At 38.8% G+C, this 26,396-nt stretch overlaps 1 protein-coding gene across 13 annotated transcripts in view; it reads left to right on the forward strand.

Moving 5' to 3' along the window:
• PHACTR4 (phosphatase and actin regulator 4) overlaps nt 1–26,396 on the forward strand; it is a 111,214-nt gene that overhangs the window by 37,658 nt on the left and 47,160 nt on the right. For 3 of the 13 annotated variants that reach the window (XM_082614530.1, XM_082614531.1, XM_082614534.1), the window contains exon 1: nt 25,247–25,811. The exons of 5 other annotated variants lie outside the window; for them this stretch is intronic. In XM_082614530.1, the coding sequence (XP_082470656.1) occupies nt 25,766–25,811 (46 nt within the window). In that variant the 5' untranslated portion in view covers nt 25,247–25,765. 5 more of the 13 variants (XM_082614529.1, XM_082614535.1, XM_082614525.1 and 2 more) reach the window with 5 other exon arrangements.

The following is a 26,396-nucleotide window of genomic DNA, read 5'->3' on the forward strand; positions in this document are numbered from 1 at the left end:
CTCACTCTAGTGGATATGTTTTCCAAAATTCGAATTTTCTCTTGAAAGCTTGACGTATATCACTGGCAACAAGTACTGTCAGTTTTATTTGTAGTGACAGGCTCCATTCATTTTTGAGAAAATATCTGTGAAATATCTAAGCTTGAACAACATAGTTTGTCATTCAGTCTTTCCAGTAAAAGTGGTATTTCATGAAACTGGCCAGTTCAGCTTGCAACTCAATTACGCAAGTGCCTTTCCTGAAGGTAACCATTGTACTTACCATTTCATCATGCAAAATAGTAAAAAGACACATAGAGGGCTTGAGATTTATTACAACTAATAATAGTTTTTACGGCTTTATCAAGGATATTCTTAAACTGGCATTATTTTTAACTGTAATTATGTAGTGGTGAAGATTATGCGTCCTACTACAGTTTGGTGCTACTGCCTTGATACGTGTGAAGGTACCAGCAGTTTTGCTCACCGTTGCTTTTGTACCCTCAGTACCAGTGTCAACGTGGTGAAAAAGGCAACGAATTCTTTAATATTATTAAGTATATCATTGTACCTCTTGGGTCCTGAAAGGATCTTGGGGATACCCAGACATCAGTGGACCATACCTGCTTCAGTTTCCTAATTTTCAGAGTCTCTTCTGTGGAAGTCATGGACAGAGTCAAGACTTAGTCCTGGAAATTGTTTTGGGCAGGGCTTCAATCTTGTACACTTGGCAGAGTATGGTCAGAGGGAGTGAGCTGCTCTGTGGACTCTGCTAAGTTGATCATGACCTACCTGAAGCTTTTAGGAATAAGATAAAGAACACTTCTGTGGGTGAAATGAGTGTTCTGAGCTCATTAGGCAGCTCAGTATTTTGAGAAGAAATTCACCAGCATTTAGTCAAGATGAGCTCACCTGGGCACTATTTTCTTATCTTTAAAAAGAGAGTAAACGGCAGCAGAGATCTTGGTGACACTAGCCTTCAGTATGTCTCGAGTCACACTGCTCCAATATGGATAGGTGTCCCCCTGTGTGTGGTACACAGCTGTCATCCTGGGGTATTCTTATTCACCTGGGAACTCTGCTTCTCTTCTGTGTTGGCTCTTTTGTTTCCTAAATCCCATGTCTTCTTTCTTTCTTTTTTCTAATATTTATTTATTTATTTATTTATTTTTGGCTCCGTCAGGTCTTATTTGTGGCGCTCGGGCTTAGTTGCCCCACAGCATGTGGGATCTTAGTTCCCTGACCAGGGATCAAACCCACGTCCCCTGCTTTGGAAGGCAGATTCCTAACCACTGGACCACCAGGGAACTCCCTCTTCTTCTTTCTTGATTGCCAATAGCTGCTTGATGATGGACTCCTGAAATAGTTCTCTAATTTTCATCTCTTTTTTTCTTTAGCTCTACCTCCTGAAAGATTTCTTCATCTTTATATTCTATTAAATTTTTCTTTTCGGGCTTCCCTGGTGGCACAGTGGTTGAGAGTCCGCCTGCCGATGCAGGGGAAGCGGTTTCGTGCCCCGGTCCGGGAAGATCCCACATGCCGTGGAGCGGCTGGACCCGTGAGCCATGGCCGCTGAGCCTGCATGTCCGGAGACTGTGCTCCGCAACGGGAGAGGCCACAGCAGTGAGAGGCCCGCGTACCGCAAAAAAAAAAAAAATTTCTTTTCTACTATTGTGTTTTTTAATTTCTAGGAGTTCTTTTTTTTTAAGATTTTTTTTTGATGTGGACCATTTTTAAAGTCTTTATTGAATTTGTTACAATATTGCTTCTGCTTTATGTTTTGATTTTTTGGCCTCAAGGCATGTGGGATCTTAGCTCCCTGACCAGGGATCGAACCCCCACCCCCTGCATTGGAAGGCGAAGTCTTAACCACTGGACCGCCAGGGAGATCCCTAGGAGGTCTTTTTTATTCTCTGAATATTTCTTTCATAATATTCTTTATTGTTTCAACAGATTTACTTTGCCCTGCATAGGCTCTTTTCGCCCAAAGTTGTTTTCCTTTGTTTTGATCTCTCTTATATAAGAGTTTTCCTCTGAAGTCTAGTAATAATTAGCTGTCTGTTTGTGATTAAGAGCGGTGAGCTTTAAATTAGAAGCTTTAAATGCATAGGCTGGTTGCCTTTGGGCCTTACTATAGTGTGAGCTTCTTGTCCCTATTGTTGAGGAACATGTCTGTTATCAGTATCAGGGTTCGAGGGGCGGAGTCTTCTCATCACTGGATGGTAAAGGGTGATGAAGACTGGGAGGGTTGCTGCATTCAGTATTCATCATGTTCACTCAATTCCCCTCAGTTTTTCATGCTCTGTTCCCACCGTCAACCGCCTTTTGAGTCCCCCAGTCCAGAGACCATTTGTTTTATCCCTTCCAGAAAACAGGCCTCCAGAATTCTGCCAGGGTTGGTATGGGACAGACATTCAAGGTCATGGAGTGCGGAAGGTGGTAAAGGAATCAAACAGCTTTTACCCTGATTCTCCTTATTTTATTCCCTTTCCTTTCAAAGGGACCTGGTAGAATACTGTGAAAGTATTCATTGTTAATTTATATTGGTATAAGCTACTAGTTGTTTTTTTTTAAAGTAAGGGCTACACTGTACATAAGTGCTGGGGGAAGGCAGGGTCCAGAGAAAATACGTATGTATACATTTTAAGCTACCGTGATGCTTCAAACCCCGCTACTTTTAAAAATGGCTTATTCCTGCTTCTGTTTTCTTTCTTCCTCCCTTCTCAAATGTTTATGGGTTAACAGCCATTCTCTCCGTAGCACACCCAGGAAAAGGGACTGAAACCCTGGCATATGAAACTTCTTCTAAAAGGTTTTTTGGGGTAGGAGAGGATCTGTATATACTAAATTGCCTTCTCAAAATGTTTTAAATTGTCTAACAACTTCATTAAGTTTTTATATGCCCTCCCTTCCACAGAAGAGAGCACAGTTTGTTGAAAAAAATGTTTTTGGTTGTGTTTGATGAAATAATTATTTAATGAGATAGATTGTTGGTGTGAAGCCTGAATTTAAAGCTAGGTGCAAAGGCTTTATTCATATGCATGTTATTCTGGGAACAGATTAAACAGATTTAACAAGGTAATATCACCATCACCTTTAGATTAGAATTTGTATCACATAGGAAATATGAGAATCAGTTTGTTGAAGTGGAAAACAGAAGCCATATCCTAAACAAATAAAGTCAATTGTTTTCTTCCTATTCTGAATCTGAATTTATAAATCATTATTATGTTTTAAAGGGGGTTTTCCTAACCTTTCAAGGACATTTGTTAAGGAACCATGTTCAAGACAAATGCATTTCACTTAAGTTCATGGGAAAATTTTTTGTTATCATGTTGTTAGTACTTGAAGCTCAAAATGTGCTAATAACACAGCCCTTCCCTCCCTTCTCTTTAAGAATGAAGGCAAAATATGAACTTAATTAGTTTTGAGATTCTTAAGGTGTAGGAGATAAATTCCTCTGGAATTAAACAATGCCAAAAATGATGTTACTTCTATTTTTTTCCCTGTGGTGTTCAGTAAGAATTTAATATAGCATTATTATACATATATTAAATATCTCTGTCATCTTATTTCCTGATAAGAGTATAACTTATGAGGGGCAAGATCTTTTTACTGTTATATCCTACTACTCAATAGTAGGCAATATTTGTATGTATTTCTTATAGTGGTTTTAAATTTTCTTCATAAGATAGAATTAACAATCTTAAGGGAAATAGAGTGCATAGAACACCAGTTTATTGTAGAACACTATGAACTTTAATAACACAGATGCCCTATAATTATTTTTTTCTGTCAATAGAAAAAGATGAGCCATCTTTGTAGTCATGCAAGCCTGAAAAGTAGTGATGCTGACGTTCTGGACCATCTCCCATATCGTCTCACCACTTTTCATCACTTCTGATTGCTACTTACTCCCTAGAAAATCATAGAAAGTATGATAGGTGGACTAAATGTGTAGATGATTTTCCATCTGAATTTATTTCTGCATACTGAGCCCTTCATCAATGTGTCTTGGACAGGGATTTCCCTGGTGGTCCAGTGGGTAAGACTCACGCTCCCAATGCAGGGGGCTGGGGTTCAAGCCCTGGTCAGGGAACTAGATCCTGCATGTATGCCGCAACTAAGAGTCCGCATGCCGCAACTAAGACCCAGCACAGCCAAAATAAATAAATATATATATATATTTTAAATGTGTCTTGGACACTACATAGGCAATGATTATAAGAATGAAAATTAAAAGGGAGGGATAGTGGGAATTCCCTGGTGGTCCAGTGGTTAGGACTCTGAGCTTTTGCTACCATAGGTTTGAGTTCAATCCCTGGTCAGGGAACTAAGTAAGATACCCACTAGCTGCGCAGCATGGCAAAAAAAGAAAAAAAAAAAAAAAAAAAGGAAGGATAGACAGTTTTCACTTATCATTTTGTATCTTCCTGTATGGTTTGCATTTTCATCTGTATACATATATTACTTTTGGTTTTTTAAATGTAAAAAAGGATTTTATCTGGATTGTAGAGTTATGGGCATTTTAGTTCATTCTTTGTATTCCTCAGTGTCAAAAATTAAAATTAGTAAAATAATTTTCTTAAAGGAGGTAAAAGAGAATAAAAGGGTATTGTTAAAGGGTATTAAAGACTATCATGGTCATTCTACATTCACAGCTTACCTGCTACACCTAAAATTACCACTTTACATCTCTACTTACTAATGTGTCCTTTTAAATATATATGTGTTTTATTCTTCCTATGAACTGTCAGTAGATTCAGCCTACCCTGCCAGACTCCATCATAGTTGACTTGTTCCTCATCCATTCATTTGTTCAGTAAACACTAAGCAAAATCAGCAAAGCAGTATATCCTAACAGTTAAACTCTCACGCTCTGGAGTAAGCAAACTTGGTTTCACATCCCAGTTCTGCCACTTCTTGGCTGTGTCCTTTTGGGCAAGACAGTTACTCTCTAATCTTCAGTTTATTCCTAAAGTACGGATATGAATTTTACCTTTCCCTCAAGGTTGCTATAAAAATTAAATGGGGACTTCCCTGGTGGCACAGTGGTTAAGAATCTGCCTGCTTGGGACTTCCCTGGTGGCACAGTGGTTGAGAATCCGCCTGCAAATGCAGGGGACACGGGTTTGAGCCCTGGTCCGGGAAGATCCCACATGCCGTGGAGCAACTAAGCCCGTGCACCACAACTACTGAGCCCGTGCTCTAGAGCCCACGAGCCACAACTACTGAAGCCTGCACGCCTAGAGCCCGTGCTCCGTAACAAGAGAAGCCACCGCAATGAGAGCACACCGCAAAGAGTAGCCCCTGCTCGCCACAACTAAAGCCCGCATGCAGCAATGAAGACCTGATGCAGCCAAAAATAAATAATTTTTTTAAAAGAATTAAATGAATTAGTACTTAAATATGCTTAGCATTATAACCACATAGTGAACATACAGTAGCTGTAATATTCTTAGTAATTATAATCACTAATAAGATGTAATCTCTGTTTTTATGGAGCTTTCGGTCTGTGTTAAGCAGTTACAAGGTGCTCCTTAGAATTCCTTTAAAAAAAAATAAGTCAGGTTAATTGAGATACAATTTATATACAATAAAATTTACCCTTTTTAAGTATATAATAGTTCTTTTTTTTGACAAACACGTAAAATCATGTAACTACCACTGCAATCAAGTTGTAGAGTACTTCCTTCCATACCAAAAGTTCCCTGCTTACCTTTTGTAATCAGAATTATACAACATGTACCCTTTTTTTTTTTTTTTTTTTTTTGCAGTATGCCGCCCTCTCATTGCTGTGGCCTCTCCCGTTGCGGAGCACAGGCTCTGGACGTGCAGGCTCAGCAGCCACGGCTCACAGGCCCAGCTGCTCCACGGCATGTGGCATCTTCCCGGACCAGGGCATGAACCTGTGTCCCCTGCAGCGGCAGGCAGACTCTCAACCACTGTGCCACCAGGGAAGCCCCAATATGTAGCCTTTTGTCTGGTTTTTCACTTAGCATAAAGCTGTCAAGATTCATACATGTTGTTGCATGTATCAGTAGTTCATTCCTTTCATGCCTTTTTTTTCATATTTTTTTTGTTTCATTTTTTAGTAGATCTTTATTGGAGTATAATTGCTTCACAATATTGTGTTAGTTTCTGTTGCACAACAAAGCGAATCAGCCATATGCATACAGATGTCCCCATATCCCCTCCCTCTTGAGCCTCCCTCCTATCCTCCCTATCCCACCCCTCTAGGTCATCGCAAAGCACCTGAGCCCATCTCCCTGTGCTGTGCTGCTGCTTTCCACCAGCCAACTATTCTACATTCGGTAGTGTATATATGTCGATGCTACTCTCACTTTGCTCCAACTTCTCCCTCCCACCCCATGTCCTCAAGTCCATTTTATATGTCTACCTCTTTATTCCTGCCCTGCAACTAGGTTCATCAGTACCATTTTTTTTTTTTTTAGATTCCATATATATGTAGCATCGGTATTTGTTTTTCTCTTTCTGACTTACTTCACTCTGTATGACAGACTCTAGGTCCATCCACCTCACTACAAATAACTCAATTTCATTTCTTTTTATGGCTGAGTAATATTCTATTGTATATATGTGCCACATCTTTATCCATTCATCTGTCGATGAACATTTAGGTTGGTTCCATGTCCTGGCTATTGAAAATAGTGCTGCAATGTACATTGTGGTACGTCTCTCTTTTTTTTAATTAATTTATTTTATTTATTGATTTTTGGCTGTGTTGGGTCTTCATTGCTATGCACAAGCTTTCTCTAGTTGTGGCGAGTGGGGGCTACTCTTCATTGTGGTGCGCAGGCTTCTCATTGCAGTGGCTTCTCTTGCTGCGGAGCACTGGCTCTAGGCGCGTGGGCTTCATTAGTTGTGGCACGCAGGCTCAGTAGTTGTGGCTCATGGGCTCTAGAGTGCAGGCTCAGTAGCTGTGGTGCACGGACTTAGTTGCTCCACAGCATGTGGGATCTTCCTGGACCAGGCAGGGCTCGAACCCGTGTCCCCTGCATTGGCAGGCAGATTCTTAACCACTGTGCCACCAGGGAAGCCCTACATGTCTCTTTTTGAATTATGGTTTTCTCAGGGTATGTGCCCAGTAGTGGGATTGCTGGGTCATATGGTAGTTCTATTTTTAGTTTTTTAAGGAACCTCCATACTGTTTTCCATAGTGGTTGTATCAATTTACATTCCCACCAACAGTGCAGGAGGGTTCCCTTTTCACCACACCCTTTCCAGCATTTATTGTTTCTAGATTTTTTGATAATGACCATTCTGACCAGCGTGAAGTGATACCTCATTGTAGTTTTGATTTGCATTTCTCTAATAATTACTGATGTTGAGCATCTTTTCATGTGCCTCTTGGCCATCTGTATGTCTTCATTGATGAAATGTCTATTTAGGTCTTCTGCCCATTTTTAAATTGGATTGTTTGTTTTTTTGATATTGAGCTCCATGAGCTGTTTGTATATTTTGGAGATTATTCCTTTGTCTGTTATTTCATTTGCAAATATTTTCTCCCATCCTGAGGGTTGTCTTTTTGTCTTGTTTATGGTTTCCTTTGCTGTGCAAAAGCTTTTAAGTTTGATTTTCCAGAATGTCATAAAGTTGGAATCATACAGTAGCTTTTTCATACGTAGCCTTTTTTTTTTTTTTTTTTTTTTTACACGGGCCTCTCACTGTTGTGGCCTCTCCCGTTGCGGAGCACAGGCTCCGGACGCGCAGGCTCAGCAGCCATGGCTCACAGGCCCAGCCGCTCCGCGGCACGTGGGATCTTCCCAGACCGGGGCATGAACCCGTGTCCCCTGCATCGGCAGGCGGACTCTCAACCACTGCGCCACCAGGGAAGCCCCCATACGTAGCTTTTTCAGATTGACTTCTATCACTTAGTAGTATGCATTTAAGGTTCCTCCATATCTTTTCGTGGCTTGATAGCTCTTTTTTTAGCACTGAAAAATATTCCATTGTTTGGATGTATCATGGCTTATTTATCCTTTACCTACTGAAGAGCATCTTGGTTGCTTCCAAATTATGGCAGTTATGAATAAAGTTGCTATAAACATCTGTGTGTAGGTTTTTTGTGGATGTAAGTTTTCAGTTATTTGGGTAAATACCAAGGGGTACAGTTGTTGGAATGTATGGTAAGGGTATGTTTAGTTTTTTAAGAAACTGCCAGATTGTCTTCCTGAGTGGCTGTACTATTTGGTGTTCCCATCAGCGATGAATGAGCTCCTATTGCTCCAGCATTTGGTGCTGTCAGTGTTTTGGATTTTGGCCATTCTAATAGGTGTATAGTGGTATCTCATTGTGGTTTTAATATGCAGTTCCCTCATGACTAATAATATTGCGTAACTTTTCATGTGTTTATTTGCCATGCATATCTTTTCTCTGATGAAATGTCTGTTCAGATCTTGATCTTTTTAAAAATTGGCTTATTTTCTTATTATTGAGTTGTGAGAGTTTTTTACATGGTCCACATACAAGTTCTTTATAAGTGTTACTACACAAATGTTTTTTTCCCAGCCTGTGGTTTGTCTTATTAGCAGACGTTTTTAATGGATGAAGTCCAATTTTTTCTTTTTTGGTTAATGTTCCTTATCTTCTAAGAAATCTTTGTTTAACTCAAGGTCAGAAAGATATTTTTGTTTTTCCTTCAAGATGTTTTATCTTTTTAGGTTTTACATTTAGGTCAATGATTCTTTTTGAGTTAACTTTTGTATATGGTATGAAGTTGAAAATATTCTCCTTTGTCCACTGAATATTTTGACACCTTTATTAATAAATTCCTGATTAAATAGGTAATTTTCTAGGGAAATATAATTTACTAAAGTGACTCAAGACATGAAAATCCCATATAGACTAACAGGCATGGTCGAAATGTTAAAATGTATCTAAGCCCAGTGAGTAGTTTTTTGTTTGTTTTTCTTTTTCTTTTTCTTTTTTTTTTTTTTTGGCTGTGTAGGGTCTTAGTTGCAGCACACGGGATCTTTGTTGAGGCATGTGCTATCCTTTGTTGCAGCACGCGGGCTCTTCATTGTGGTGCATAGACCTCTCTCTAGTTGTGGCGGTGGGTTTTCTCTCTCTGGTTGTGGCGCACAGGCTCCAGGGTGCATGGGCTCTGTAGTTTGTGGCACATGGGCTGTCTCGTTGAGGCGCATGAGCTCAATAGTTGTGGCATGTGGGCTTAGTTGCTCTGCGGCATGTGGGATCTTAGTTCTCTAACCAGGGATCAAACCCGTGTCCTCTGCATTGAAAGGCAGATTCTTTACTGCTGGACCAGTAGGGAAGTCCCCCAGTGATTCTTATGGACAGTTTCATTAATAGCTTGAAGAAGCAGATAATTATAATGCTATATCACACACTGTAGAGAAAAAGAAAGTACACCCATTTATTTTATAAAATTAGCAAAATCTTGATAACTGAGAGCTGACAAAGATAGTGCAAGGGGCTTCCCTGGTGGCACAGTGGTTGAGAGTACGCCTGCCGATGCAGGGGACACGGGTGCGTGCCCCGGTCCGGGAAGATCCCACATGCCACGGAGCAGCTAGGCCCGTGAGCCATGGACACTGAGTCTGCGCGTCCGGAGCCTGTGCTCCGCAACAGGAGAGGCCACAACAGTGAGAGGCCCACATACCGCAAAAAAAAAAAAAAAAGATAGTGCAAAAAGAAAATTGAAATTTGTCCTATCTCACTTAATGAATATAGTTGTAGAAAGTCTGTATAAAGTACTTGCAGATTAAATTCAACAAGTCATTATTATATTTTTTTCTGATTTCAAAAACAATACATATTTCCTCCAGAAAATATAAAGTGGTGTAAAGTAGAAAAATTTAAGTCACACTTGATCTTTCCACCCTGTGGTAACTCCTGATAATATTTTGATATATTTACTTCCATGTTTTTTTCCAGAGCAGTTATCTATATAGTTATAGATAACTATATTACTATAGCTATGTAGTTATTTTAACATACTGATTAGAACTGCTTTTTTCCCCATTGGATATGTCAGATCTCTCAGTATATTAAAAGAATATAACCAAGAGGAATTCTTTCAAGATCTAAGTATTATATTAAGGAAACTATAAATAATAACACATTCGTACATTGATAAGTCAAAAAACAGGAGGAAAATGATATGCTTATCCCTACTGATCACAAATTTTTTTTTTTTAAGAAGATGTTGGGGGTAGGAGTTTATTAATTAATTTATTTATTTTTGCTGTGTTGGGTCTTCGTTTCTGTGCGAGGGCTTTCTCTAGTTGTGGCAAGCGGGGTCCACTCTTCATCACGGTGCACGGGCCTCTCACTATCGCGGCCTCTCTTGTTACGGAGCACAAGCTCTAGACGTGCAGGCTCAGTCGTTGTGGCTCATGGGCCTAGTTGCTCCGCGGCATGTGGGATCCCCCCAGACCAGGACTCGAACCCGTGTCCCCTGCATTAGCAGGCAGACTCTCAACCACTGCGCCACGAGGGAAGCCCCCACAAAAATTTTTGATAAAATTCAACTATTCCACTCAAAGCTTTTATTATACTAAGAATAGGATAATTTATTTTTATTCTAAAATATTTAAATAATAACAAGCACCTATATTTCTACTCAATTGATTTTAAAATTGGTAACATTAGGGCATATTTACAAACGTTAGTTATAATCTCCTTTGACCACTACTCTCCAGTGACAACCCATCACATGGATGTTGTGTGTATCCTTTTAGTTCATTTTTTTCTTTTATAATATGCTTACATAATCCTTTAATATGATAAAGAACAGCTATCTGACACCAAGAGACACTAGCACACTTACGGTGAAATACGGAAGAAACGGCCACGAGAGCAAGAACAAGACAAGAATTCCCACTGTTACTTTATTTAACATTATTTTGGGGGTTCTTGATGCAGCAAGATGAGCAATCATTAGAGGCATGTTTCCAATAACGAACAAAATAAGTACATAGTTGTTGGCTAATATTATTCTCTCTTCAGAAAAATATTCCCCAAAGAATCAGCTGAAAAAGAATTCAGTAACATGGCTGATAAATGCAAGCTAAATGTTCAAAAATGAATCATTAAAATTTTTACATATATTAGAATAAATTATATCTAAAAAACGAAGGGGATTAAAAGTATTTACAACAACCAAAATTATAAAATACCCATGAATGATCTTAATAAGAAAAGTACATAACTTATAAAACTAGAAATTTGCTATCATAGATAAGTAAATAAAGGCGTTACATCAAGAAATAAGAAAATTTATTAGTGTCCCTCTACCCAACTTACCTAAAGAAATAACCTTGATAAACAGCAGTGTGCACAGCACACTGGCATATTCAGATTTAAAAGTGTGTATCATTTTTATTAAAGAAAAGAAAACTTTAAAGTTCTTGAAATTTTTATGGTTTAATAGTGAGTGATGAGTGGGACTTCCTTGCTGGTCCAGTGGTTAAGACTCTGCACTGTTGCAGGGGGCACGGGTTCAATTCCTGGTCGGGGAACTAAAATCCCGCAAGCCCCATGGCACGGCCAAAATAAAAATATAAATAAATGTTTTTCTTCAACTTTGCTTCAAATTCAGGTTAAGTATGATCAGTGGGATTTAAAAGTTGGTAATAAAACTTGTATGAACATTTCCCATTAGGCAGGGGACCATTAGTTTCAAAACAACCTCAGTGGTTGGCTTCTTGGCCCTCTAGAGTTCTATCATACTAAAAATGGCCTTTCATGATAGAGCTTTGACTTGATTCAAAGGCAGGATAGGTTTTACAAGATTGCAACATGAAACATCAATGGAGTCCAAAACACGCACAGATGTGCACACACGTACACACCCTGGAATGGAGGCTTCCATTAAAAGAGGGGGATAGTAGTATAATGGACTATCTTGTGGAATGATGTTGATGGCCTTCAGTTCCTCATTGAAGATTTGTGTGTGTGTGTGTGTGTGTGTGTGTGTGTTTAATATTTATTTATTCTGGCTGCATCAGATCTTAGTTGCAGCATGCAGGATCATCGTTGTGGCATACAGGCTCTTAGGCATGGTTTGCAGGCTTCTTGGTTGCGGCATGCAGATTCTTAGCTGTGGCATGCAAACTCTTTAGTCGCATCATGCGTGCAGGATCTAGTTCCCCGACCAGGGATCAAACCCAGGCCCCCTGCATTGGGAGTGCGGAGTCTTACCCAGTGGACCACCAGGGAAGTCCCAAAGATTTGTGTTCTGTTTTTTCCTCATCAAACTAGTGTGTGCATCTCTTGGTAGCCAGAGTGATATCATATCGGATTGCAGTCTGTAGCTACAGCTTTCTTTTTTTTCACTGCATGAGAATATTAAATAAATACTACATTTTACTTGACTATTTAAACATTATAAAATTTCAGATTTAGGTTTCTTTTGATTTTTGTGTATCTTCTGTTTTTCTTTTTTGATCTCCCAAAAGAATTTAAATGGTGTAAAGCAGATGGGTCTAGCAGCTTTATTTTGTCCATTTTACACCCCGCCCCCCACCCCAGGTCAGTCTTTTCCCTCTTCAGTATAGAGCTGGATAATCAAAGGGCTTGAATAGCAAGAACCCGTAAGAATTATGTCTTAAATAGTAAAAGAGAAAAGTGGCACCAAAGAAAAGACATTCTTGCTGGGGTGAAGCGCTTTGGTGTGTGCTTGTTACTTCTAGTTATAATCCCACAATGCATCCAGGGCCAGTAGCTTAACATTGGTTACAGTGAAGTCTAGTTGGTTTTGCTTGATAATTTATTGTCATACTCACTACATACCCTAACCAATCAAAAGGTGAAAAAGCGGATGGATGGGTGATTGTCTGGCTGAGTGATTCATTAATTCATTTAATAAATTTTCCTAGGCACATTGCCCTAGCTGCCATGAAGGACAAAACAAACAAACAAACAAAAAAGAATAAGATATACTTTCACCAAATGACCCAACAATCCCACTACTGGGCATATACCCAGAGAAAACCATAATTTAAAAAAACACATGCACCCTAATGTTCATAGCAGCACTGTTTACAATAGCTAGGACATGGAAGCAACCTAAATGTCCATCAACAGAGGAATGGATAAAGAAGATGTAGTGCATATATAAATGGAATATTACTCAGCCATAAAAAGGAATGAAATTGGGTCATTTGTAGAGACGTGGATGGACCTAGAGAGTGTCATACAGAGTGAAGTAAGTCAGAAAGAGGAAAGCAAATATCGTATAATAAGGCATATGTGCAGAGTCTAGAAAAATGGTATAGGTGATTTTATTTGCAAAGCAGAAGTAGAGACATAGACGTAGAGAACAAATGTATGGATACCAAGGGAGAAAGGGGTGGGGAGGCAGGAATTGGGAGACTGGGATTGATAAATATACATTATTGATGCTAGGTATAAAATAGACAACTGATGGGAACATACTGTATAGCACAGGGAACTCTACCTAATACACTGTGGTAACCTAAATGGGAGGGAAGTCCAAAAGGGAGGGGATATCTGTATGTGTGGCTGATTCATTTTGTTGTGCAGTGGAGGCTAACAGAATATTGTAAAGCAGCCATACTCCAATAAAAATTAATTTTAAAAAAAGAATAAGATATAGATATAGTTTCATCACTCAGAGAGGAGATTAAAAACTATTAATGCTAGGCAGAATGAATAAGTGTTTTTATACAGATAAAAATAATTGTGTTATTGGAATTTCATGCCATGTTATTCAACATGACTTGTACTTAAGGAAATTATTAAAACAAAACTTGCTTTATAGCATCTATATTGACTTTTCTATATCTGTGTTGTTTGAACAGTTTAATACTGATGACTTTAAGTAGAGTTTTTTTGTTTTAATTGTTTTTGTCTCGTACCTAACAGGAAAATTTGGTGAACATGGAGAAATAGGAAAAACTAGGGGCTCCTAGGTACCTTAGGGAGTATGGATAGAACTTACATGGTGGTGAAGCACATTTGTACATTGCTAATAATGATTGCTCCCAGTAGCATACATGTGGGTTAAAGGTGTAAACCTGTGCTTCAGTAATTTGGGTTTCTCATGCAGTATTGGGACTGAAGTATTTTTGTTCTAGATTTGGTTTGAGGGGTAGTAGAAATGTCTGTATCCCATATAGCCAACTTTTTTTGATTCTAGCTAGACCTTTCACTTATTTTCTAAGTAATTCCTTTAAAAATTGATTTTGAGATAAGAAACATCATTCTTTTTGGTAGTCATACTGGAAATATCAGGGGTAAGCTAAGAGAACAAATTGTTGGTGTTTTTAATTTTAACATTGTCATTTTGGGCAATTCACATAACTGTTCTGTACCTGAATTTTACTTTTGTTAAAGTACTACCTCCTGGGCTTCCCTGGTGGTGCAGTGGTTCAGAATCTGCCTGCTAATGCAGGGGACACGGGTTCAAGCCCTGGTCTGGGAAGATCCCTCATGCGGCGGAGCAACTAGGCCCGTGAGCCACAACTACTGAGCCTGCGCGTCTGGAGCCTGTGCTCCGCAACAAGAGAGGCCCGCGCACCACGATGAAGAGTGGCCCCCACTTGCCACAACTAGAGAAAGCCCTCGCACAGAAATGAAGACCCAACACAGCCCTAAATAAATAGATAGATAGATAGATAAAGTACTACCTCCTAAAGTTTTTATAAGGTTAAAAATAAATGTTCTTATCTAAACACCTAGGAGGTATTGTGTGAATTCAAAGTCCATTTCGTAGTACAAACTATCTTGTAGTAGTTGGGAGTGGGGATTCACATCCAGATTACTTAGATATGAACCTTAGCTTTGCCGTTTATTAGCTATGAACTCCTTGGACAGGTTTACCCCTGGGTGACTTAGTTTCCTCAACTACTAAATGGGGATAATAAATGGTATCCTTCTTATAGCCTTGTTGTAAGAATTAGACAAAACAAAACACTTAGAATAGTCCCTGGCATTATAATACATGGTCGATTAATGTTAGCTCTTATTATCCATAGAGAATGGGGAGAAGGAATGCATAGGAATTTGAACTTAATTTACCTTTTCTAAGCTTTAGCTTTCTTTTTCATCAGATCTTTTGTTAGAGATGTGCATATGTAACAGTAAATCATTTTGAGTTTAGTATTATTTTCTTTATGTTTTGACTTTTTTGATGGAAACTTTTACCATTTAATGAAATGATCAGAAACCAGAAAACAGGAATGAAGGGGAGAAGAAGCAGAGACCAGAAATCAGCTCTGAGTGATTAAAAACTCGTGGTGCTACTTTAGTCCTTTTGTTTCTCTTAGGAACTAGAAGAAAAGTAGAGCTATTTTTTTAATCAGTTTTTTATAAGTCTAAAAGCAATAGTAATTAAAAGATTATGTCACTGTAAGCATCTATGGAAGTGAATCTCAATTATATCTGTCTGTTTCTTTCCTGTTTGTCATGAAACTGTTCAGTGATTTATTATAATATGTTCAGTACCTACAGGCCTGGCGTGTTTCCCAAAACAAATACTCCATAACCTGAAAGGGACACTTAACAAGCTAAACTAGTGAAAGATCTTACTTTCCCTTTGCCTCCCTCCATTTAAAAAAATATTTATTGAATGCCTTCTATGTGCTGAGAAGTATGTTACTAGCTGAGGATATAAAGACAATCTCTGTTCAAAGAATGTAGGAGAGACAAATAAGTAAGTAGATAATTTTAACAAAAGTGATTTATACCCCTCTATGTAGAGGTATATACGGGTGACCTCGGAGTACCAAAGGGGTGCATAATTCAGTCTTAAGTATAGAAAGGTAGATGTTCAAGGAGGGATTCCTAGAGGAAGTGAAACATAAACTGAATTTTGAAGGAGTGAGAGTTAGCCAGATTAAGGAATGGAGGGAGAGGACATTTTAGGCAGCTAGAAGAGCAGATGCATAGATAGGTAGACCTGGGCAAATATATCATCGTTTAAGAATTCCAAGTGGTTTGGAATAGAACTTAAGACAGCAGGCATGGGAGAGTGGTGAGAGAAAAGGTTAGACAGAAAGATAGGCATTAGTGCAGCAACTTGGATGGACCTAGAGATTGTCATAGTGAAGTAAGACACACAGAGAAAGACAAATATTTGATATCGCTTATATGTGGAATCTAAAAAAATGGTACAAATGAACTTATTTACAAAACAGAAATAGAGTCACAGATGTAGAAAACAAACTTATGGTTACCAAGAGGGAAGGGGGGGAGGAATAAATTGGGAGATTGGGATTGACATATACACACTGCTGTATATAAACTAACTAATAAGAACCTACTGTATAACGCTGGGAACTCTACTCAGTACTCTGTAATGGCCTGTATGGGAAAAGAATCTAAAAAAGAGTGGATATATGTATATGTATAACTGATTCACTTTGCTGTATACCTGAAACTAACGCAACATTGTAAATCAACTATACTCCAGTAAAAATTAAACAAAAAAAAAAAGAAAGAAAGGTAGACATTGGGCCAGGTCTTGAAGGATTTTTAATAAGCTGTGAAGAGCCCTGTCAGATTTGTGTTTTTGTAAAGGTCGTGGTGGCACCACTGTTGAGAATAGATCGGAAAGGGACAAAACTGGAGTCAGGTAAGAAGGAAATTATTACTGTCCCAAACACACATAAAAGGATGTCACTTTTTTTTTTTTTTTTTTTTTTTGCGGTACCTGGGCCTTTCACTGTTATGGCCTCTCCCGTTGCGGAGCACAGGCTCCGGACACGCAGGCTCAGCGGCCATGGCTCACGGGCCCAGCTGCTCCGCGGCATGTGGGATCTTCCCGGACTGGGGCACGAACCCGTGTCCCCTGCATCGGCAGGCGGACTCTCAACCACTGTGCCATCAGGGAAGCCCAGGATGTCACATTTGAAAGCTGTGATCCACAAATAAATTCTATCAGACTGGGATTTATAAAATTGTTTAAAGATATAGAAGACTTTTTGTCCCAAGTGAATAAATCCCAGAAGAATCATTTTAGCCCTTTATCTTTTTTTCTTTTCATTCACTACAAATCAACACAACAAACTTGGTTGTCAGCAATTTGGATTTTAGGATAGGTGGTATTCTGAAGGCTCTTGGTGCCTAGGCCTGGGAACAAGATGAGAATGGGTAAAGTGTTTAATAGCTAATTGGATCCTGTTTGATTTGGGGCTTTTTCAACAAAGGAACTTATTTTTAGGCTGAAAAAACAGTAATCAGATTTGCATCTTGGATGGTTTTATTTGGTGACTACATTTTTATAGACCCGGTAGCACTAATAAAGATTAGCTTTTCAGAAAGGTTAAACTAGGATTGGGCTCATTGCTTTAACATAGACAGATGAGCAAAGGGACAGCTTGTTCATATTTTCTCTGACCTCATACATTGTTTTCCTAAAGTGTTAAGGTGTTTCACTGTTACTTTTTTTTTTTTTTACAAGATTTAGAAACAAAGGTATGTATAATCCAAAACACTATTTCTCTTTGAATTTAGAAATTATATACATAACCTTTTTTTTCTCCTGTACCTCACCTCCTAGGTTCTGTGGTTGTGAAAGTTTGAGAATTTTGAGGGAAGAGAATGGTATAAAAGAGATAGATATTTCTTACATGGAAAACAAAGAATAAAGTACATTTGAATTACTGGCTGGAGCAAGTTTGATAGAAACACCATTTATATGGTCATCCTTTGTTCTTCTGTGGAATTACTGTTGACTCATAGTGTAACCAGGTGTTCATTACTCAGAATTTTTATTTAGTAGAAGAGGAAGTCTGTATTCTCCTGCACGTGTACCAGAAAAGAATGTTTAAGGAGATTTCTTGTTAGAAATTTCTGAATAACTTCTACAAATGTTATAGCTATCATCAGACTTATTGTATTTCCACTGGATATGTGGCTGAGTGTTGGTAATATTTGGATTTCTTTCTCACTGTCTGAAAGTGAAACTGAGAACCGAATGAGTTAGAAAGAGTTATGAAAGAGAGAAGGAAGGAGAGACGTGGCAGTGACTAGTAGTCATCTCTGAGTCATCAGCAATGAATGCCACTTTACTGGAGAACATTTAGTGTTTCAGAACCCTGTGACAGGCAGCTCCTTGATTTCTGACTGGTTAGTTTCTACACATCATTGATACCTCCAGGTTCCTTAGTAGACAGAGGCCACTTGGGACTTAGTTTTTATGAATATCATGTGGTTTTATTAAATATTTTTTTCTTTAAGATTAAGATTTCTCAATCACTTTCATTGTAACTACATGAAAAAATACTATTTGGGATAGATAGAATATTAAATGGACGGCCAGTAAGATGGAGGTTGTTAATTTTCAATTGGTAACAAATGGATATAATTCTCAGTAGATCTTTAAATTGAAATAAAACCATCCTTCCTTGAGCTTTGAGTTGTTATTAATAGTCAAAGACTTTACTTGAATGTTACTAGGAAAAGAAACAGTAATTCAACTGTTAAAGTAAGAGTATCAAAGATTGTGAGTATAAATAGCTCAATAGTTTGTGACTGAATAAAAGGAAACTTTTTTTTTTAACTGTCAGTGTTCCTTCGGAGTATACTGCCTCTAGTTGTTGGTGTTTAGTCATTGGTGCCATGGAAAATAGATACCACATGCTGATGAAATGCTCTGTTTTGCATTGTTACTGGAAGACTTGTAAGTGTACTTCAAAAATACTTTGGGTTTGGCCTGTCTGATAGAACTTTGTGCAGTGATGGAAATGTTCTAGATCTTCACCATGCAGTGTGGTGGCCATGTGTGAAATGTGGCTAGTACAACTGAGAAACTGAATTGAAATTTGTGTTTAATATAAATGTATTAAATATTAATATACATATAAATAATCATACGTAACTAGTGACCACAGTATTAGACAGCACATCTTTAAATATTTGAGAACTGAGCAACTCATTTGATAACCCTTACTTCACTGACCAGTCATTAAAATATACTATAGTTGTAATTAATATTTACTTTTAGTACATTAATTGAGGAATGTGTTGTTTATTTCAGGTCTTTGTTTATATGTCATCTTCCCAATGAGGCCCTTCTGCTTGCACAGTTTATAATTTAGCACCCGCTTTCTCAGCCCATCGTATTCCCTTTCCCTGAATAATTTTCTTTCTATAGCACTTATCACCATCTAACATACTAGAAAGAAGGCATAGATTTTTCCCTCTTTGTATCCAATCAGTGTTTCCAACACCTAGAACAATAACTGATACTTTAGAGGTGCTCAGGACATTTTTGTGGAATGAATAAATGAGGATTGTGGTTTCCCAATAACAATACCCCAATTCATTAAGCACTTATTTTGCATTCTATGGGAAGCATTGAGTTGGATTAGCTATATAAAGTGCACCATGGCCACTGTTCTCTTCCGTAATAAAACATTTCTTGGAACCATTTTTGGAAACAGAGCACTGAATTGGTTGTCATCAGTTTGGCTCTGCTGTAGCATTTCAGAACCTGAAGGGAACTTGGCAATAATTTGATTCAGGTGCCTGATGTCACATAGTGGATTAAAGTTTGATAAATGTCATTTATATCCTCTTCTCATTTCCCTTTTTCCCTCATCCACACAACCTGTGAATCTTTTTGCTCAATTTTTTTTCCACTTCTTCTCATCTCCATTCAGCTAATTCTTTTTATTTAATTAGGATTTTTAAAAATTAATTAATTTATTTACTTTTGTTTGCGTTGGGTCTTCGTTGCGGTGCATGGGCTTCTCATTGCCATGGCTTCTCTTGTTGCAGAGCACAGGCTTTAGGTGTTCAGGCTTCAGTAGTTGTGGTGTGCGGGCTCAGTAGCTGTTGCTCACGGGCTCTAAAGCACAGGCTCAGTAGTTGTGGTGCACGGGCTTAGTTGCTTCGCGGCATGTGGGATATTCCTGGACCAGGGCTCGAACCCGTGTCCCCTGCGTTGGCAGGCGGATTCTTAACCACTGAGCCACCAGGGAAGTCCCCATTCAGCTAATTCTCATTTTCATCTAGGCCTACCATTTCCACTGACTCTATTGTACTCTGAGGAACTACCTAATCCCCTTAACCCAACCAGAGAGAAATGTTTCATCTTTCTTAACTGAAACTTTCCTGCTTAGTATAATTTTTATAACTAACTCCTCAGATCTAGAAACATCTCCTGACCACTAGGGCATCCTTAAGAATTTATTGTCTTCAAAACAAAAACTTTAAGAGAAAGCAAAAAGAATTTCTGTAGCTCCAATTTCCTAGCCTGAGGTCTCTTATTCCGTGGATCTGAAAGCAGTCCTGCTGGCATAATTTCAGTTTCTTTCTCCCATAAACACAGTCCAACATACTGTAGGTTTGTAAACATATACATTACTTCATGCCTGCCATATGTATAGCCACTGTGATGTAAAGGCATAGCAGAACCTCCCCATTTTTTCCTAAGGAATGGGGGTACTTAAATGTAAGCATTGGGTGGGGGGGTCATTTATATGAAGAATCTAAGTGAGGTGAGAAGGATCCAAACGTATTAATCACTTTCAGTCATCAGACTATAATTTAGAGATTTCTCTTATTTGATCCTCACAAAAACTCTGAGTAATTATCTCTATCTCATATAAGTTAAGTAATTGTTCAGAGTCACCTAATCAGCAAATGGAAAAGCTGAAATTTTACATAGTTACGTATATGTAACTCCAAAGCGTCGAAAGCTTTCCTCCGTTGGTAAGCCATGCTTCCGTCTGGAAGTGGGGGTAGGCAGGGGACAAGAGTTACAGTATTTGATGTAGAATAGGCGGCGCGTGTGTTCATATTTTGCCTCCAATGAGCCAGCCACAGAAAGAAACCAGTGTCATTGGGAGTAAGAGGGATGAGTATCTGGTGGTACCAGTGGCTCCCCCTTAACTGTAATCTCTGTCTTCCAGCCTGTTCTTCCGGCTAGTTCACATGGAGTAGAAGTGCTTTCTGCTGAGGATCTTGAGCCTAGCAGTCATGATTATATGAGGGTTTATGTAAACATTCACCTGACACATTTGTCTTCTTTGAAAGTTATTACGACTTGCAAAGCAGTAAATTATCAAAAACCATCATAAGCATGCCATTTTTTCGCACAGAATTGAGAGTTTCACAGTCGTTCTCAAGATTGTTTGGAATGATAAACTAGTCTATGGTCTTGACATTTCTTCCAGCCTTCATCTGTGGCGCTTTTCGCCTTAACTGTCTTTTGCTACCAGATTCTGTGAGCAAAGCTTAAAGTTGAGGAATGCTGTTTCTTCCCTTGTCCTCAAGGTTAATAAATACTTTTTGCATGTCCACCGTGCACTGAGTCGTGCCAGGCACTGAGGGCTTAAGTGTAAACACATCATGGTTCCTGCCCAGCAGAGAAGTCGGAAGATCATTGCAGTTTAGGGTGATACATCCGGCACCATCAGTCATGAGCAGCTCTTTACCTCTCCAGTCTTATCTCTTGCTGCCCTTACCTTTTTCTCACCTCTGTTATTCCTTCTATGACTGACTGACTCAGATTTTAGAAGTCACTTAATTCAAGATATTTTCTCTCATCTCTCAGGAGAAAGCTAGATGCCCCCAGCCCCGTCAATATGTGTTTGCATAGCACCTAGGTACTTATCATGCTCTATTGTTGATCCTACTTATTTGAACTGTAATCACCTTAAGGACAAAAACTATTCTTGTTAGTTCCAGCGCATTGCTGGGCACCTAATCAGTGATCAGGAAATCTTTGTCTGAATTCTGCTTGAGTGACTAAGAAAACGCTCTTAATAGTGGAAGCAACATTTGAGCCAGTTCTTAAAGGATGGGTAGGAGTTCCCTAGATGGATCTGGGAAAGAAATTCCAGGCCAAGGGAGTGGTTTGTACAAATAGATGAGACAATGAAGAGTTTACAAGTGACTAGCAAGGCTTTCTAATTTCCACATGGAATATGAGACAGAGTTTATTAATTGTAGGAGGTTATCTCCTATTCAGAGCCAGCCAGACTAGATTAGAGTTAGATGGTGGAATAAAGAATAGAAAGCTGCTCCCACCCTCAATTATATATAAAGAAGTTGAAAATTAGTCTTTTACTTGAATATGTATCTGTGTGACCTGTTAATAATTTCTGTTGGTCAGCCTTTCCAAGAGGAAAGTGACTTTCTTCCCAACCTCTCACTAGAGCTCACCTCCTTGAGACATCTCAAACTTAAAGTGGTATGCTGAATTAAGTTGAGGGAGATGTAATTGAAATAGCGAAGAGTTTACTCTCCTAGGTAAGCCAATTTATACTGGTACCTCAGCATAAAAGTACATTTAAATGGAAGCATTATACTTTTGTGATTGATCTTGTAAACTGTTTATTGACAATATAAAGCGTGTTCTCACGTTAGTGTCTGATGTGCTGGCCAACAAAAAGTTTTGGAATTGTAAGTGTCACTAAAGGTTTTGAATGTTTAGCAGTGTTTGTTTAGAAACAGTTCTTCAATAAAATGAGACTGCTTGGGGGCTTCAATTGCTATATAAATCTAAGCTATAACTTAGATTCCTTTGCATATTAAACTTTATAAGGCCTTTTTTTTCTCTTTCTCTAAATAAAATAGGAAGAGATTCACAGATTTTAATCTGTTACTTGCCCCATTCCTTGAGGCAATAAGCTGTGGAAGAAAAGTACTCTAAAAAGAGAGTTTCTTATTAGGTGACACTTCAGAGAGGGTTGTCTACTTCTTATAAAGTTGAAGTGAGAGTTACCTTTGCATACCTTTGAGAGTTACATGGAAAACTAGAATGAACACAAGGCCTTATTGTTAAATTTTAAAGCCATCAGTGGGCCAATACTTTCCCCTCTCCCTGCTTGTCTGCTTTTGTCGGCACAAAGTAAATATTGATTGTTAAAATGAAACTGAAACATGCTGGTTAGGGAACATGTGTTGGTTTGGTCCATAGGTGACAGAATTAGAATCTCTGAGAGATTTGCCATTGTTGTAGAGTGTGGACTTCCCTGGGAAATGAATATATCTTTAGGAAATAAATATTTCCTTGGCCATTTATAAAGAGCCAAAGTGAGTCCTGGAGTTAGAATCAGGAGTCTTGGGTTTTAGTCCTGTCTCTGAGCAAAGCATTTAACCTCTTGAACCCTCAGTTTCCTTCTTCTGTAAAGAATAGGAGATTGAGCCAAATGATCACTAAGAATCCTTTTTCTAATCTTTGAGTTTATTGCTGCTTTCAAATACCCAAGATCAGCAGTGAGCCAAGTCAAGTTGGACATTTAAATTTGGCAGGTGGTAAACAGCAGCCATACGAGGATCTTTAAATCTATCTGTTCTACTCTTGTATAATTCTGTCAACATGAACTAGATTCTATAATACTGTTTCTGGGCTCTGTGTGTGTGTGTGTATGTGTATGTGTGTTTAATGTGCCTGGTTTGAACTAATTCATGATAATGCACACACCTGGGCTGTTCCATCTGCTTAATATTTCTGTGCACCAACCTGATTGTGTTCCAACTTCCTCCTTGGCCTGCTTCTTCCAGTTTGCTCTCTGGATTCATGGTACAGAAATGTCATCGTCTTCCGTTTCTGACTAACCTCCTTGTAATGACTGGGTTTTCTGCCATGTACCATTGTCTGGCTGCCCCTGACCTGCCCTCTCCTTTTTTGACTTGTTTTTTTTTTTTTTTTTTTTTTTTTTTTTACTATAACAGCTGTGATAGGTATTGCTTACATTTATTGAGAACTTTCCATGTGCCAGGCACATTACAAAGTGCTTTATTTCTGTTCATGTCATTTAATGCCTTGTACTGGTAAGTATTGTTATGCCTACTTTACAAATGAGGAAACTGAGGCTCAGGGAGGTGAAATAACTTGCCTAGTGTTAACACCTAGTAATAGATCTGGAATTAAAATTTTAGTCTGCCTCCAAAGCTCATCTTCTTAAACAATATGCTGTATTGTCTGCATGATGGTGATAACTACAATATGCTGAGCACCTACTAGGTGCTGGCCAATGCATTTGCCACCTTTTGCTTCCCCATTTTACAGTAGTGGGTGGTGCTCTTGCACATGATCTGCTTTTAGGCTAATAAATGTAAGGGCCAGCTTAGAAGGAATTTGACGTTCTTAGATTGGCGCATTCTTTTTCGTTTTTTGCGGTACGCGGGCCTCTCACTGTTGTGGCCTCTTCCGTTGCGGAGCACAGGCTCTGGACGCGCAGGCTCAGCGGCCATGGCTCACGGGCCCAGCTGCTCCGCGGCATGTGGGATCCTCCCGGACCGGGGCACGAACCCGTGTCCCCTGCATCGGCAGGCGGACTCTCAACCACCGCGCCACCAGGGAAGCCCTGGCGCATTCTTCTGATGTAAACTTTCGCTGTTTTTTTCCTTTTATCCTTTCCTAAGTTAATGGTCAATATCATCATTTTTTTTACTACTACCAGTACTAACAACTGAGTTTTGCCCAAGTGTACACTTTTTTTTTCTTACTGATGCCTTAGCATTGTCGTTTTCTTATTCCTTACCTTTGCTACTTTTTTAATCAAAAGCAGATAATAGAGATAAGGTAATGGGGAAAGAGGAGCAGGTGCTAAGGAAAGGCAAAGGAAAAATCCAGATACTAGAAATCTTTCCGAAATCTCAGTTTGGAGAACAAAGTTTTAAACTAAAAGCTCAGTTTTAGGGGTAGCTGTCATTTGTTAATGGAATATTAGGGCTTTGACAAACACAGGATTTGACCTCAGTAGCCTTATTCTCATCTGATAATAGGGTAAATAATATATTCTTCACAATGCCTGTTTATTTGTGGTGATAATTAAAGGACATAGACAGTATAAAACTCCTTAATATAGTGCTCAGAATTGTTAGTTCCCCCTTTAACTTCAGATGTTAAATTCATCAAGCTGTATCCTTAATATTTATGTATATGGCTGTATATAAATTAGTTATATTTGAATAAAAAAAATCAGCATGCAGGCTGGCCCTTCCATTGCCGCATGTGGTTAGCTGATGCTGCCTATGTATTATATGCAGCACGTAGGGCTACTCCCTATAGTTTTGTATTCCTCAAGATCATTATTGAACTTTAGCAGAAAGAGAAATATTGCATAATACCTTAAAAATGTTTATTTCAAGTTTACTATTTTAGTAAGCAAAATTTTCAGAAATATTTCTTTTTATTTTTAGAAAAGGTATATTTAATTCTAAAATATTGTTCCTAATGTTATTAATTCCCAATACACAGATCTCATTCTGCCCTGAGCATGCCACTCACAGGTACGAAATACAGTTTTAGAGCAAGCAGTGAAATGTCAGAATGGTCTGATTTTGAGGTAAGCCTGTATCTAAAATGTACCTTTGAATGGACTTCTGCTCCCATCAGCTTGCTTACGCATAACCTGGATGTTTTTTGTGTGATTAAATTTACAAATTCTTTGGTAGACTCTTGAGCAGCCTCCCTTTCTTCGTGACTGTGAGTCTGGAAAGTTGTAACCCAGCTCAGTGTCAGAAAAAGTAGGTGTGGACTTCGAGGGCTGTGCCGATCAGCAGCTAGAATGTGGTTGGCAGTCTCCTCCCCTTCCTGCACTTGAGCTCTTCACAGTGTGCACTCTGGAATGACAGGCATTCCTATGTGAAGAGAGCCAGCGTGAAGACATATTTGTGAGAAACACCAGTGCCTTGTCCGGGATACAGGAAAACAGAAACTCCTGCGGATTAACTGACTTCCTGCCATTTCCTGATGTCTGGCGGTGACACTGAGAGAGGAGTGCATGTCCCCTCCTTATGTGGATTTATCGTTTAAGAAAAGTTTGCTTTGGTCGGGGACAATTTGTTGTTGTGAGACACATCAGACAACATAATCATGGGGCAAGCTGACATCTCCAGACCGGTAAATCCAGATGGAGTTGGTGAGTAATAGAAGGCAAAGAAACAAAATCTTGACAGAGGCAAGGCAGATCTGTAGGTGAAGTTGACTATTTTATAGGAATTTGAATGTGAGGATTTTGATGTTTTTAACTTTGGGATGTTTATCACTTTGTGAAGAATAAATGAAAAATAAGTTAATTTTTCATTCAGTTATATTAACTTACCACTCATAGTTGCGTTTTACTGGATCCTTTTGGACTTTTTAAAGACAATATTGCTAGTAAACCATCTGTTAATTTCTTGCCCTTGCAGAACATAAGTGCTACAGGAACTCATGTTTAGAAATCAATGGTGTTTTACTGCTCTTTTGCAGGACTTGGGCAGCTGATATATACATGTGGTGTAGAATTAGAATTGTTGACTTCTATAAACAGGACCTGTTTTGGTTTGTTTTGTTTTGTTGGCTGCAGCATGCGGGATCTTAGTTCCCCGACCAGTTCCACCAGGCCCCCTGTAGTGAAGCACAGAGTCCTAACCATTGGACCACCAGGGAATTCCCGACAGGACCATTTTTGAGATTTGACTTAATTTTTTAGACTCAGTTATACATTTTCCAAATAAGTCTC

The sequence above is a fragment of the Mesoplodon mirus genome, assembly GCF_964341445.2.
Source record: "Mesoplodon mirus genome assembly, chromosome: 3".
In the NCBI taxonomy this organism is placed as follows: domain Eukaryota; kingdom Metazoa; phylum Chordata; class Mammalia; order Artiodactyla; family Ziphiidae; genus Mesoplodon; species Mesoplodon mirus.